The sequence below is a fragment of the Pteropus alecto genome, unplaced genomic scaffold (assembly GCF_000325575.1).
Source record: "Pteropus alecto unplaced genomic scaffold, ASM32557v1 scaffold146, whole genome shotgun sequence".
Classification (NCBI taxonomy): domain Eukaryota; kingdom Metazoa; phylum Chordata; class Mammalia; order Chiroptera; family Pteropodidae; genus Pteropus; species Pteropus alecto.
In genome coordinates, this window is record NW_006442107.1 from 5663488 (window position 1) to 5677944 (window position 14457).

General features: G+C 36.3%; 1 protein-coding gene and 1 pseudogene across 1 annotated transcript in view; one reads left to right on the top strand and one right to left on the bottom strand.

Moving 5' to 3' along the window:
• Window positions 1-14457, bottom strand: part of KATNAL2 (katanin catalytic subunit A1 like 2) — a 62354-nt gene that overhangs the window by 33353 nt on the left and 14544 nt on the right. Inside the window, exons 2-4 of the mRNA XM_006919926.3 lie at window positions 5066-5136; window positions 1975-2141; window positions 621-663 (exon numbers count right to left, since the gene is read on the bottom strand). Of these exons, the coding sequence (XP_006919988.2) occupies window positions 621-663; window positions 1975-2141; window positions 5066-5136 (281 nt within the window). The remainder of the gene's footprint in view (window positions 1-620; window positions 664-1974; window positions 2142-5065; window positions 5137-14457) is intronic.
• The window catches only part of LOC102896631, a 12829-nt pseudogene continuing 3934 nt past the window's right edge, over window positions 5563-14457 (top strand).

A 14457-nucleotide genomic window follows, 5' to 3' on the forward strand; every position in this document is an offset into this window, starting at 1 on the left:
AGCGGGATGGGACGGACACTGAGGCAAGAGTGGAGGGCCTCGTGTCTATTCAGCATGGTCAAGGAACAGAGGGGCTCCGATCAGATGCGACAAGTCTCAAATGAGATTTGGATTTGAGAAGCTGGAGGAAGGGATATTAAGATGAGTACGAGAAATGAGGAGAAAAGAAAGTCCTGATTATCTTCACGTGAGTCAGGACATGTGATCTAGGAATGCGCAAAGAAACAGACATGATTTAGAAGGGGAAAACAATATTTCTTGGGTGCTCACTCTGTGCTGGGAACTCACTATGTGTCAGAAACTTGCTCCAAACTTGTAAGTAGCAGAGTCTGGAATAGAACCTGAGCCTTTTAATCTCTGAGGTCCATACTTTTCATACCATGTAGCCTAGAAAGATAGAGTATTATTTGCAGTAAAACCAGGAGACCCAACAGACACTGGCCCAAGTTCTAGATATCTTTAACAAGAGGGGAATGCATGGCTGGGCCCACCAAGGTCACATGACCACAATTTGATATTGCTGGTAGACAGTCATGGAAACAACACCGGAGAATCTTCTGGAAAGAGTCTCACAAACTCCTAGAGTTGAGTAGATCAAGATGAATTACCATTCACTTTACCTTCTGTTCTTCCCTCCACTTCTTGGTGGTAAATTATTTTCTGCTGTGGCAAAACAGATAATGGGAGGAAAAAGAAAGAATTTAATTTTTAAGAGAAAGTGACTTTTTAGGTATGTTTGTCCTTTTACATAGTTCTTAAATTTTGCGCTACAGCATTTTGGAATCTAAAGACGCTAAACTCAGCTAGAGAGAAGTGAAAAACCCTAGGCTTCCCAAACATGTCCACATAGAGGAAGACCCCAAAGGCCGGGATATTAAACTTGTTGAGGATCACAGACCTAGTGACAACTCCATTATAGGCTAGCTTTAGGTTTTCATGAACCTGATTCCGTTTGCTGTGCTCCGTGGGACACCAGGATGATCACATGAGTCAGGCAGGGACCATTTACTCTGCCAGTTTACCTTAAAATAAAGTCATTGTGTCCAATATCCCAGGATAATGTGATTCCAAGCTAGATCATAACTAGCGATCCAGAAATCAGATCATGTCAGTAACAGACCTGGCGGCCCAAAGGTTAGGAGTCAGTGTTTTCTCTGCCAAGACCCAGATCCAACAACTAGCCAAGAACTGCGAGCTCTGAACCCTGCATTGGAAGGGAGCTCGAATAAAATACCTCTCTCTTGGACCCCTTTCCAGCTCAGAGATTCGGCCCTAGCTATTTTTAATTGACGTTCCTCTCGATTTCCTGGTCCCCACATGAAATGTTAAAGTCTGTGGCTTAACGAGTGCCTTGTAAACAGGACAATGATCTCCCTTGGTTTATAATTACTTCCCCCCACTTACAGACTTCTAAGTCAATGTTACTACAAAACATCGGGCCCTCACTTTAGATCTTTCCTCCAGACAGCCTCCTTGACTGCTAACCTATACTGGGTCTTTGCATTAAATTGATCATTATCTGGATTGATGGCTTTCAAAAGCATTTCATTATCTATACATGAGCTATTAGCTTTACCAATACTCATTTTCATGTTATTTTCAAGATAGATAATAGGTCTTCCTAACAAGAAAAGAGTCTTCTATCATTTATCCTCTTCTAACAGCTCTTTCCATCTCTAAAGAAATGAAAGTAATGTTGGTCTTCTGAAAAGTACCTGTGATACACTGGGATTTTGCTTTCATTGCCCTAAAATATACATTCCTCAAATAAACGCCAACATAACTAAAGGAATGCTCGTGTCCAGATGATCATGTTTAAACTGTCTACACTGGATCTAGGAGAAGCTACACGGTCTTTCTGATCTATTCTTTCGGTACAGGGTGAGGGGCACCATCACTCTGGGAAGAAAATGAGGAAGAAACATTCATCTTAAAGATGAGATGATGTTTTACTTCTAGAAAATAGCCATGTACCTGTGTCCGATGCCTTTTTGACAATTTTGGGGTATTTCTGAAATTTTACAAAATAATAGCTCTCATATTCCATCAAAATAGTTTCGAGATCAATATTGTCACAAACTTCAAAGCGTCGTAACCCCAGTTTAGTTTCTTGCTCCAAAGCATTGGCTGCATCGATATATCTGGTCGTTTCACAGAAGAAAAATAAACAACAACAAAAAATAAACTCTGAGTAAAAAGAATAAAAAGTTCAAATACAGGCATTAAAAGTTCAAAGAGACTCAATACAAAGAACAAGCCTGTATCAAATAGTACATTGAAAACTAGAAAACATTATATTCTCCTTGTAGAGTATGGAACATCATATATGTTAAATATAGCCAAATACTGTCTTTCAAAGCTGTTGCCTCTGGAAGATACATGCTTATCCTAATGATGTCATCCTTTTTCAAAACATGTTTGGAAATGCTTAAAGGTCAAATAAGTAAGTCAATGAACAAAATGTCTTATGATTTCCCGTTACTCATTTAGCCCGAAATGTGTATTTGCCCAACATAATTACTTCTTTATCCACCAATATTCATTTTAGGTAACATTTGGCAATGGATAAAACCTAAATTCAGCCCCAAAAGGCAAGATTTACCATCACTGAGGCAATTCAGAAGAATATGTCACGAGCTCTGAAGGAAATTCCTATGGCATGTTGATCGACATCATTGAGGAAACTTAGTATCTGATTGGATGTATTATTCCTGCCAATTTTTTCATCAGTCACATATTACACTACTTCTATATGTAAGTAGCACCTTCATCATGGGTTGTTCACTGTCATTTTTAACTTGTTCCATTGTAAAACTGTCTGACTTAAATGGTCTTAGCAATAAAAAAACAAGGGCCTTGCATCACAATCCTTTGAAAGGAAAAATATTTTCCGGGTCTTAATTCTTAGTTCTTAACTTCTTTTTAAAACCAAGGACTCTCTCCTGGAAAGTGTGCACATGTGTAAATATGCACAAATTAGCATACAATTTCAGGGGCTCATTCAAGGACCTCAGATGGAGAATTTCTGCTGCAGGTTAGAGTTCTTTCTGTTTGACTTCAATCTAGGAAAGTAAAAGGAGAAAACATTCTTTTTTATTATGCTCTTACATCGTCCCAAATTCAGGCCAGTTGAAAGACTGAACTTTCTTAAAAGAGGTTGCCATGATTATTTCCAACGACCTTGCTAATTTTAAAGAACTTGCAAATGTCAATTGACTAAACTCAGTTAGCTTCTATATTTATTGATGACTCACCAGGCTTCTAGACAATGTCTCAATCCCCATTTTACAGAGAGAAAAATTAAATCCATTTTTCATGAATAACCTTTGTTTAGTAGGCTAATTTATGGGAAAAGCTAGAAAATACAGGCAAGTCAAAAGAAAATTCTACCACTCAGAGATAATGACTGTTAACAATTTTTCTATTGTTCCAAACCTTTTTTAATGACTAAATACGCATATACTTACATATATGCACTTGTAAAGCAAGAAGAGAATCGGAAGATGGGAACATACACTATAGATTGCTTGTAGTTTTTACTGACATCACATTATATTCTGAACTCTTTGCAGGATCATAGAGTTTTGATTTTAAAAAATGTATAATAGATGATGGCAAGTCCTGTATTTCCTAAACTAATTGATCAGGGGAACAAAACTGCTTCTGTGTGTTCCTCTTACACTGTTTGAGCTTGAATGAGGTCTGAACTTACTAGGGTTGGCAGGAAGAACCACCAGAGGTTCTTCACAAACAAAGTGACAGGACAGCACTGCAGGAAGAGGCGTACACAGTAGCGAGCAAGGCACAACAGGAGAAACGGGATGCTGTGAACAGGCACTCAGGCCCAAGGAGATCACGTATGGGCTACGGGAGCCCACGTCCATTACTCTCCACTGTCTCATTTCACCAATTCTCCCTCATACATTCAAACTCTGGTCTTTCTGTTTCCCTAATTGTTCCAATAATACCATACCCCTTCTTTCTCTGTTCCCCTGCCTAGAACGTCCTTGTTCATCATATCTGCCTATCTATATTCAAGACCAGCTCACATTGCCCTCTCTTCAAAGCTTTCTCTGATCGCTTATTCTAATCCACGATAATATATCCTCTTTGCTGAATTCTTGACACTGACGTGTCCTTAAAAATACCTATACTGTAGTTAACTTTTCATCTCTATAATCTACTCACAAGTCCCTTTCCCAGCAGGTCTCAGGGAAAATGATCAACTCTAATTTTCATTGATTCACAATGCAAGGGGCCATCTTGTGGCATAAAAGGGAAATGCATGCTTTGCTGCTACACAGTGTGAACTCCTTAGGCCATAATAGGTAGGTGGCCAAGTTTCCTCCCCCTGCCAGTTATAGAATGGGCATTGCACGGAAAAGAGAGTTGAGCATAGGTCACCCAGATATATGCAATCCCTTTATTTTGAAGGAAGGAAAGTTGAAGATTTAAAACATTATCTGTGTGCACGTAGCCAGCTCTGGGACCCTGGGAACCTCATTGGAAAGGCCTACATTTCTTCGAACCAGAAAAGGAAAAGGAAGGTATTACATAAGCTGGGTAGTGTTGTTAATATAGTTTCCAAAGGCACAATGCAAAAAATATCTAGGTAAATGAGGTAATAAATGTGTCTAGGGTGCTGGGAGCGGGGCAGGGACAGGTACAGCACAAAGGATTTTTAGGGCAGCGAAGCTATAGCGTATGATGCTACAGTGGTGGATACGTGACATTATGCATTTGTCAAAACTCCCGGAATTGTACAACACAAGAGTGAACCCTGACGTAAACCGGCCTTCAGCTAATAATAACGTACCAATACTGGTTCATCAATTTTAACAAACATACCACACAAACGTAAGATGTAAATATTAGGGGAGACTTGGCTGGGCGAGGTGGTTACTAGCATATGGGAACTCTGTACTTTCTGCTCAATTTTTCTGTAAATATAAAATGGCTCTAAAAAAATAAAGTCTATTAATTGTTTTGAAAAGCATGTATCTGGAAAAGTGGAGGTCAGAGAAAGAGAGTAATCACTTCTGTAAATATTTGTAATAGAACATACCCTTCTTGTGTTAAATAATGCAAAATCAAAATAAGAAGATTTTTTCGTCGTGCTTCTGTTCTCATCTCGCACTGTGAACAAAAAGGAAGATTTAGATGGGATGATAATGAGATATAACATTCCTCTAATAGCAATAAACCCTCGAAGGTAAAGATAAGTTGTCAAAACCAAGAAGCATAACTTAAAGGTTGGAAGGCAGTTTGATGTCTCTTGGGATATGTGAAGTTGTTTTCCATTGCTGTTTTCTACTTAGAGCTGCCTTCTCAATTAGAAACTGAAGGGATCATGAATTATATTAGGATTGCACTTTACTAGTTAACTTCTTACTGCCAAGCAAATTGGCATTTTATTGCTTATAACCCTCCTGTTTGGACCAGGTTAAGGAAAGTGATGATAAAGTTAAACTCGTGAACCAGAAATCAGCTCTGACATCACAGGTGCTCACCTGCTATTACACCTTAAGTGCACGCAGAGTCCCGCCCGGTCCCTACACAAACATGGAGGTGAGTTTCAATAAACCACTCCGGGGTAACTGCACAGCCAAACATTTACAATAGAGTAACGGAAGCCATAAAAGGGATATTCCTGCATAATAATGTCTTTATTCAGACTGGTGAATTTGTACATTTATTCACAGTGTTGATGTGCTACAGTTAGTTATGTGGTATCTCAACTTATCCTGAAATGTATTCATAAAATACTTTCGGTAATATCTCTCTATTTGAAAATAACTTATCTAACATCTTTACCTAAAGAGAACACAGGTAAGAACTGGATAAGACCAGAAAAGGCCCCTGAGTGGCCCAAATTATGTCATAAAATTTATGCACAAACACTCACGTGCATGACATAGAAAAAGTTTTCAGGGATTCATCCAAAGCATTCTAAAAATTAATGTAATAAAATTAAAATATGCATACCATTATTTAAAAAACAAATAGTATTATAATTTTTATTTTATGTTGCTTTTTAAACAAATAATAGTAAAATACATATAACATAAAATTTCCCATTATAACCATTTTTAAGTGTACAGTTTAGATAGTTGCATTAAGTACTTTTAAATTGTTGTATGACCATCACTACATTTATCTTCAGAACTTTTTTATCTTCTCCAACTGAACTCTGTATTCATTAAATAATAACTCTCAACCCCCCGTCCCCTAACCCCTGGCAACCACCATTCTACTCTGTGTCTATGAATTTACCTATGCTAGATACCTCATATAAGTGGACTCATATAGTACTCGTCTCTTGTGTTTGGCTTATTTCACTCAGCATAATGTCATCAAGGTTCATCTATATTGTAGTATGTATCAAAATTGTCTTCCTTTTTAAGGTTGAATAATATCATACTGTACATTTTTAAAGAAAAAACTAGTCTTCTGCTCCACTCCATTACCCCACCCCACCCCTTATTCTCTAGAGGCAACAACTTTAATTACTTTAGCTGTTTCTTCTGACATTTACCTCCATGTTTCTAAATTTATCACTGTTTCAGATACATGAATATTAGATAATATCTATTCATTTCCTGATAAGGTAGATGAGGATTAAGCTGTTTTACACACTTCTCACCCTCCCCTCCCCTTACGGGTATATCAATTGCTTAGATTATCATGATCATGTAAATAATGTTCTCTGCTGAGTTAAAAAGTATAATTACTTTTCCATTTCTGTACAACATTATTTTTTGAAATGAATAATTGCCTCATTTAAAAAAATTGGTTACTTTTCTATGTACCTATTGCTAATTTTCTTTTTTGTCTCTGTAATGTTTCATTTTTGTCTCTTTATTCTATTTTCTGGGAAATTTCCTTGGACTTGTCTTTGAACCATTGTACAGAATTTATTTAGACAATAATATTTTTAATTTCCAAGAGTTTCTTCTTATTCTCTGATTGTTCCTTTTCCACAACATCTTATTCTTATTTTATGAATGCACTTTCTCTTGTGATTCAACGTCATAATGAAGAGGTTCAATTGTGTTCTATATTTGCTGTTTGAATAGGCAGGTAAAATGCTAAACTCTTTTGTAAGAATCATCCAAAATGATTCAAATCAAGTTTCGTTGTATACGGTGATAAGCTTTTATTCAGATTACTAGAAAACACAGCACATAAAGCAACTTGTACTTTAAAGAGCTTGTGAAGGAAGTATAGTAAGTACCACTTGTTCGACTGAAATTGATTTTGTTTTCTGTCATTCAAAAGGTAGTTACTGTTTTTTTAAAAAAAAATGAAGTAGCATTTTATTTATCACATCTTTACACACATTTTTTGTTGTTGTTAGTTAAATGTTTTGCTTTGAATTAAGTCTAAAATAAAATCGGGGTTCTCAGAAGTCCAAGAGAAAAGAGGATTAAAGGAAAATTATAATAGTCCTTGAAGTGATAAAATACATAACATAAAAAGTAGTGACTTAGACTGGGAGAAAATATTTACAAAAGACACATCGGATTAAAAAAACTCTTATCCAAAATACACAAATTGCTCTTAAAACTCAACAATAAGAAAACCAATCTAATTCAAAATGGGCAAAAGACATGAACAGACACCTCACAAAAGAAGATATACAGATGGCAAATAAACACATGAAAAGATGCTCAACATCACATATTATCAAGGAATGGCAAATTAAAATAACAACAAGATACCACCATACACCAATTGTAATTGTGAAAATCCAAAACACTAACACCACCAAATGCTGGTGAGGATGTAGAGCATTCGTTGCTAGTGGGAATGCAAAATGGTACAGCCACTTTGGAAGACGGTTTGGTGGTTTCTTATAAAACTAAACATCCTCTTACCATGTGATCCAGCAATCACACCCTATGGTACTCACCCAAAAGAGTCTGTGTGTTCACAGAGAAACCTGCACACCGATGTTTATAGCAGTTTTATTCATAATTGCCAAAAGCAACCAAGATGCCCTTCAGTAGGTGAATGGATAAACTGTGATACACAATGGAATATTAATCAGTGCCAAAAAGAAATGAGCTATCAAGCCATGAAAAGACATAGAAGAACCTTAGATGCATATTACTAAGCGAAGGAAACCAATCTGAAAAGGCTGTATACTGTATGATTCCAACTATATGATATTCTGGAAAATGCAAAACAATGAAGACAGTAAAAAGACCAGTGGTGGCCAGGGGTTAGGGGAGATGGAGGGAGGCAAAGCACAGAGGATTTTAGGTGATACTATTCTATATCATATCATAATGGTGGATACAGTCATCAAAATCTATATCATGTACAATACCAAAAGTGAACTCTAATGTAAAATATGGACTATGGGTGATAATGATGTGTCACATCCGGTGCAGGATGTTCACAGTGGGGGGGGCTTGTATGTGTGTGGGAGCAGGGGGTCTGTGGGAATTCTCTGTATTTTCCGCTCGATTTTGCCGTGCACCTAAAACTGCTCTAAAAAAATAATGTCTATTTTTTGAAAGTAGTGATTGATGTTTAAACAAATATATCAGACCTAATATATTTAAAAAGTGTCACCTATCAGAGTAGTCACCTCAACAGGTCATGTTTTCATTCCATTGCTCAAAATATTTCCGATACTCCTCTTTTTAAATTGTCTTCAATGTAGATAAATGACCACTGTCTTACTCCAGACCACATTTATAAAAACTAGTATGTGGCCACTGTAGAAAACTGGGACAATTCAAAAGGCACGGGGAAAAAAAAACATTTTGGTCACATTCTTTCAGTCTTCTTACAAAATAGGTTTTCCATGTGTTTTGATAACCTGTAGTTTTTCTTTTGTCTTAAAAACACTTAGTAAATATTTTCCAAAATCATTAAAAGTTTTTCTAAAACATGACTTTGAATGACGGCAGAGAATGTACCATAACTTAATTAATGCTCTACTGTTGGGTAGTCCTGTTCTTTGAAGTTATCCAATTTCAGAACACAGCTTATTAGCAGATTTGACTATTTCTAAAATCCAAATTCATCCTCAAGAATAGATCATGTAACATAAGGAGAATGTTTTAACATTTATAAGTATTTAACAGGCTATTCTAAAATATTGACACTAGGTACATTTCCGTCTCTGTCCTTGAAAAGACCCCTTTTGTCAGGGAGGGTTAACAAACCAGAAAGCAAATTACCAAGAAGAGATAAAGAATCAAGAAGGCAATTACGGTAAACTTCTTTGCTATTTTTTATGTTATTATGAAATATATCATTCATACAGAAGAGTGTAGGAAACATCCATTCATTTTTAACAACAACAACGGCAACAACAACAATACCCTGGTTAAGCCCCAGAGCATCTTCAGTATCTTAGAAACTCCCTCTTGTGTTCCTTACAGATGTTTTCCCCTCCCTCTCACCAGAGATAACTACCATCCTGACTTTTATGTTAATCAAAAAAGGCTAAACCCTTTTTTATAGTTTTAGCAAATACGTATATTTCCTTTAAAAACATATTGTTTAGAATTCACATTTTTGAGCTTTATGTGAATGGAATATGCATTTATCGCATTTATTTTATGTGACTACTTTTGTTCCACAATAGGTAATCTCCCCAACAAAAGTTCATATCAAAGTGAAGGCCTGGATATGATTCAGCTATTCCATAAAAGTCTTCACTTACATTATCTGTTTCCACTGGTTTTTAGTCTGTGGCTGTGAATTCCACGTCATATGGGGTTGTTCTCTAATGCCTCTCACTCTTCTCTTTCTCGGAAAATGGAAGTATCATTAAATATTTCTTTGTCTCCCATAGTACCTGGCATGGTGCCAGGTGCTATATAAAGACTGATATTCTTTGACAGGTTCACTAGATAATTTTTTTTCTCAAACTACAGGTCATAAAATTAACGTAAGGGGTTCCAAGCTGCATGGTTTAATGCAATAGAATTGTCACAGGATATATAAGAGGTAAGAAGGGTTACTATTGTTTTGTGAAACTTTTGTTGTGTTTGCCTGTACGTACATGTTCTGGATCTCCATCTAAGATGTCTTCAATTAATCACAATAACAAGTTTGAAAGCCACTACACAAAACGACATCCTGATAGTGAGATGTTTAACACAGGCAGTTTTCATTCATCTTTCTGAAGATGTTGACGAACCAACTCTTGGTGAGGGCTGAAGTCTTTCTAAATTACCAAAATTGGCTTCCGTAGTCAGTCTCCCCGCCCCTCTTTTTTTTTGTAATTTGATTTGCCTCGCCTATAGTGCCATCTAGTGTACTAAGAAGGGAAGCACTTCATGAAATTTAGTTTAAATTATTTGCGTAATGAAGATGACAATCATCACAAAATTCAGTCAAAACCAAATTTGCAAAATAAAAATATAACCACATATTAAACAAGCAGTAATAAAATTGATGGAATGTTTTTAAATGTACAAATTCTCAAACTCACGCTTGGGGTTTTGGTTCAGAATTTTAGGAGTCTAGAAGGTACCTGGAGATCATTGAGTCTCAGGCAACTGAGATCTAGAAAAGTTAGGAAGAGATTTGCTCAAAACTTGCAAAGAGTTGAGAGCAGAATCCAGATCTTCCGGTTCCTGGGCCACTGCCCCTCCCTTCATCAGCTGCTCCCCTGCATTAACCCCTTCTCTTCAATCTCCACTCCCACCACTGCAGATTCATTCCAGACCAGAGAGAAGCAGCTATTTTAATTCGCCAAAAACTGTACCAAATTTGCCAAAATCAAACAACTATGCTTGCCAGTCTTTTCTTCAATCAGGCAGCATTGAAAGAGCTAAACACTGAACAGTTAGGCGGCAAAAATTAGTGATGATATGTACAATGGAGAAAAAATAAACTGCAAAAAAAATGTGTTTGTATAACTCTGTAAATGTACTAAAAGCCATTGAATTGTACACTTTAAATGGGTGAGTGGCATGGTATGTAGCTTAGTAAGGCTGTTTGAAAATGCAAAACTGAGGAGAGGTAGAGAAAAGAAGGCTAAAATGAATGTAAATAAGTCGAGTAAATTTTTTGGCCTGATGTATAAAGTAAATGGTCTGACTAACAATATAAATAATTTCATGAAATATTTTGAAGTTATTCAAAGTGAAAATGATGGTTTGGGGGCGGCTGCTTTTCACCCACACCACTGTGAAAGCCTGCTCACCACTCTGATGACAGAGCCCAGTCACATCTTGGGATGTGCAATGACGCTTTTTTCCTCGCTTTGACGAATCTGCTCTAACAAGCTTGCTGTGTCAATGTGGCTTTGATAAAGACTTACCAAACAGGAAAGAAAACACGAAATGATCTAAGCTAACATTTCTCTTTTTGGTTTTACAGTAATTTGCAGTGCACATAAAAGATGAAGAAACCGCCTTAAACATTGTTACTATTTCTTCAATTCATTGGAACAAAATAAGCTTCTTTCAATAAGAATCTCAAATACTTTTAAATGCAAAATTAAAAAAAAATTTATCCAGATAATATCCAGAGTTGTCAAGCTGGAAAAGAGTATGCACTTAGATACAATGGAAGTGTAAACTAGTACAACCCTTTTATAAGGAGCAAATTAACAAAATCTATCAAAATGAAAAAAATGCACATACTCGACTCAGCAATTCTACCACTAGCAATTTGTACTATAGAAGATCAACTATACTACTATGGGACTACTTCACGTATGCACAATGATTAATGTTTAGAGATGTTTAATATAGCAAATGTATTTGCAAAAAATTAGAAATAGCCTACATGTTCATTAGTGCTTAAATAAATCATAGCACAATCTTACCGTGGAATGCTGTGCACCAATAAAAAGAATGAGGTGGATCTAGATACAGTGACGAGGAAAGATTTTGAAGACATCATGTTTTCTCTCCACCCACTCCCAAATATTGTATCATCAGGAAAAGAAAGTTTGAATTAAAAGTAATACTTAAATATGACAAATAAAAACTTCAATTAGTACAAAAATTTTTTTAAGAAAATTTTCTCTCTCCACTCTACCCACCATTGTTAGTATCTCATGGACTAGTTCTGAAAGGGGTTTATGAATATATTGACATATATGTGTATAAACTTTTTAAAATTCACAAAAATGAAATCATTTTGTACATGCTGGTGGGCATCTTACTTTTTCCCCTCATTTAATAATGTCATAAGTATCTTTTTATATGAGCATATGCAAATCTACCTAAGTCTAAAACATTTTGAAAAGTGAAAAATCACAGAAATACACACTTATACTCTTTCGCTCGTAGAAAAAGAAAGGAATAGAAATCTAGATATGCAGTTACCTCTGAGTAGAGGAATGGGATGGGGGAACAGCAACTTAATTTTTAATCCATATAATTCTTAATTGTTTGAATATAATACTTTGACAAATAAAAAGCAAATAAACATGTCGACTTGGGCTCAGCTGTTCACAGATCAGAAAATTTTGAGGCCAAGGAATTACATCATCGCCGTGGCAGATGAGACACTTTGACATCAGGGTTTCCTGCCCCAGCCTCTGTAGGTACGGGGTGGAGGTCAGGGAAGTGTCCTGACACCGATGCTGGCCTCAGATGTTCTAAAAAGCCATACGCTCGCCCAAAGGCACTTCCTTCTCCATACCACACTTCCCACTCCCATATCCCCCTTTCATGGGCTTATACACTGAATCAGAGAAACCTAGGAGTCTCATTGTCCACTGTTTCACAGCAGCCCTAACAAAACTTGAGCTGAAACTGTCAGAATTATATCCTTCAAATTCCTTTTAGAATTCCTGGAGAGTTGTTTAAACAGTGAACCACCAACCTAGTGAACTCTCAGTACATCGGGGTAGGAAGGCAAAGCTCTAATTCTTGGAATAGAGGGACCTCTGGATCCTGAGCTGACCTGAGCAATGTCGACCATATTCATTCTTCAAAGAAAATGAATAATCTATCAGAAAGGCTTGCGTGGGGTTTTGATTTTATTCCTGGAAAATGGTAGCTGTCCAACTCCAGTCAAGTGTGTTTCCGGAATCATAAAGTTTGGCAAATAATCCTGAGATCTATGATGAGATGATGAGAATTGAGGGACACCCTTTGGCTCAGTGATTTAGAATCCTGTTTGGTTATGAGCCTGCTTCAAAAATGGCTTTCTTACTACTAGGATTGTGAAACAGTTTGTACTTGTGAGTCTCCAAGCCTCAAAATAATAATGCAACCTTTTCTTGAAGACAAATTTGATGGAAATTCAGAATTTAGTAATAAAAAAGGGTTAAGAAAACACTATTCAAATACCTAGTGTTAAATGTTTCTATGATGTGCTGTTAACTTGAAACATAGAATGTGGTCTTATAAATTTGTTAATTAAAAGTATAGAGTTTGCCAGATCTACAACATCTTTCTACTTGTGCCATTCAAATTAGCATAGAAAATTATCTTCTGAATTAAAAAACTAAGAATAGGACACCAACAAATGGTCCATTTAAACTGTAAAAGATGGTGTGCCCCTGAAATGGACACAATTAGATGCTCAATTAACTTCTGTCTACCCAAGAAAGGAGGCCCAGAAGTGAACATCTAACTGAAGTGTCTCATTTGTCTTTGCTTCAATAATCTGTCTGTTTTCTTCTTCGTTCATTTCCTTTGTGGGCTATTGTGCAACAAAAATGCCTCCATTATCAGATTCAAAATTGAATTCTATGATACTGTAGCCTGAGGAAAAGGAAGCATTGAATATCATTCTCAGTTTTAGACCCAGAAGATATTGAGGAAATGTTACTGTATATACACCACATGCAACATTAGTGCTTTTAATTTCTTTTTTACGGGTGCAATGGAGATTAATTTGCACGAGCTTGCTTCAATTTCTATAATAGGATCCAAATTTTGCATTAAGCTTTCCATTCAAAAACAAACAGTTAAAGGACACATTTCTTCTTTGAAATGTTTTTATTATAGTTCTATTTTACAGTCCCTGCATTTAATATTCACTTAAAAGCTTGAATATATATATATATCCATAGGTTCTAATTTGTTTTTTTATTTGTTTCCTGATTACTTCCTGTCTCTACCGGGAAACTTCCTAAGTTTCGAGTGCTGCATAGTTTGAAAAAGCACCAGAACTATCAAAAGGAATGTCTACAGATCCAAGAAGATACTTATTGTATTTAATGCAAAGTCAGAATTGGCCACCAAGCTCAGGAACAGTGTTCCATGAAGACAGGCATGTTTTTTTGATCCTCGGTACAAAATGGTTATAGGATTTGAAATTTCGAAGAAGTATAAAGTCCACTAAACATAAGGGACTTTCCATACCATGCGACTGTTGTTAAACACTGAACTAGATTATGGAATTATGATATTTATGATCTTTTAAAATTCTTTGAAAGCTCATGCTCACACGGGCTACTTTCCTGTTGCAACAGAGCTGCACGATGGAGAGATCAGACTGCCATCACAGTAAGGCGACATCGCA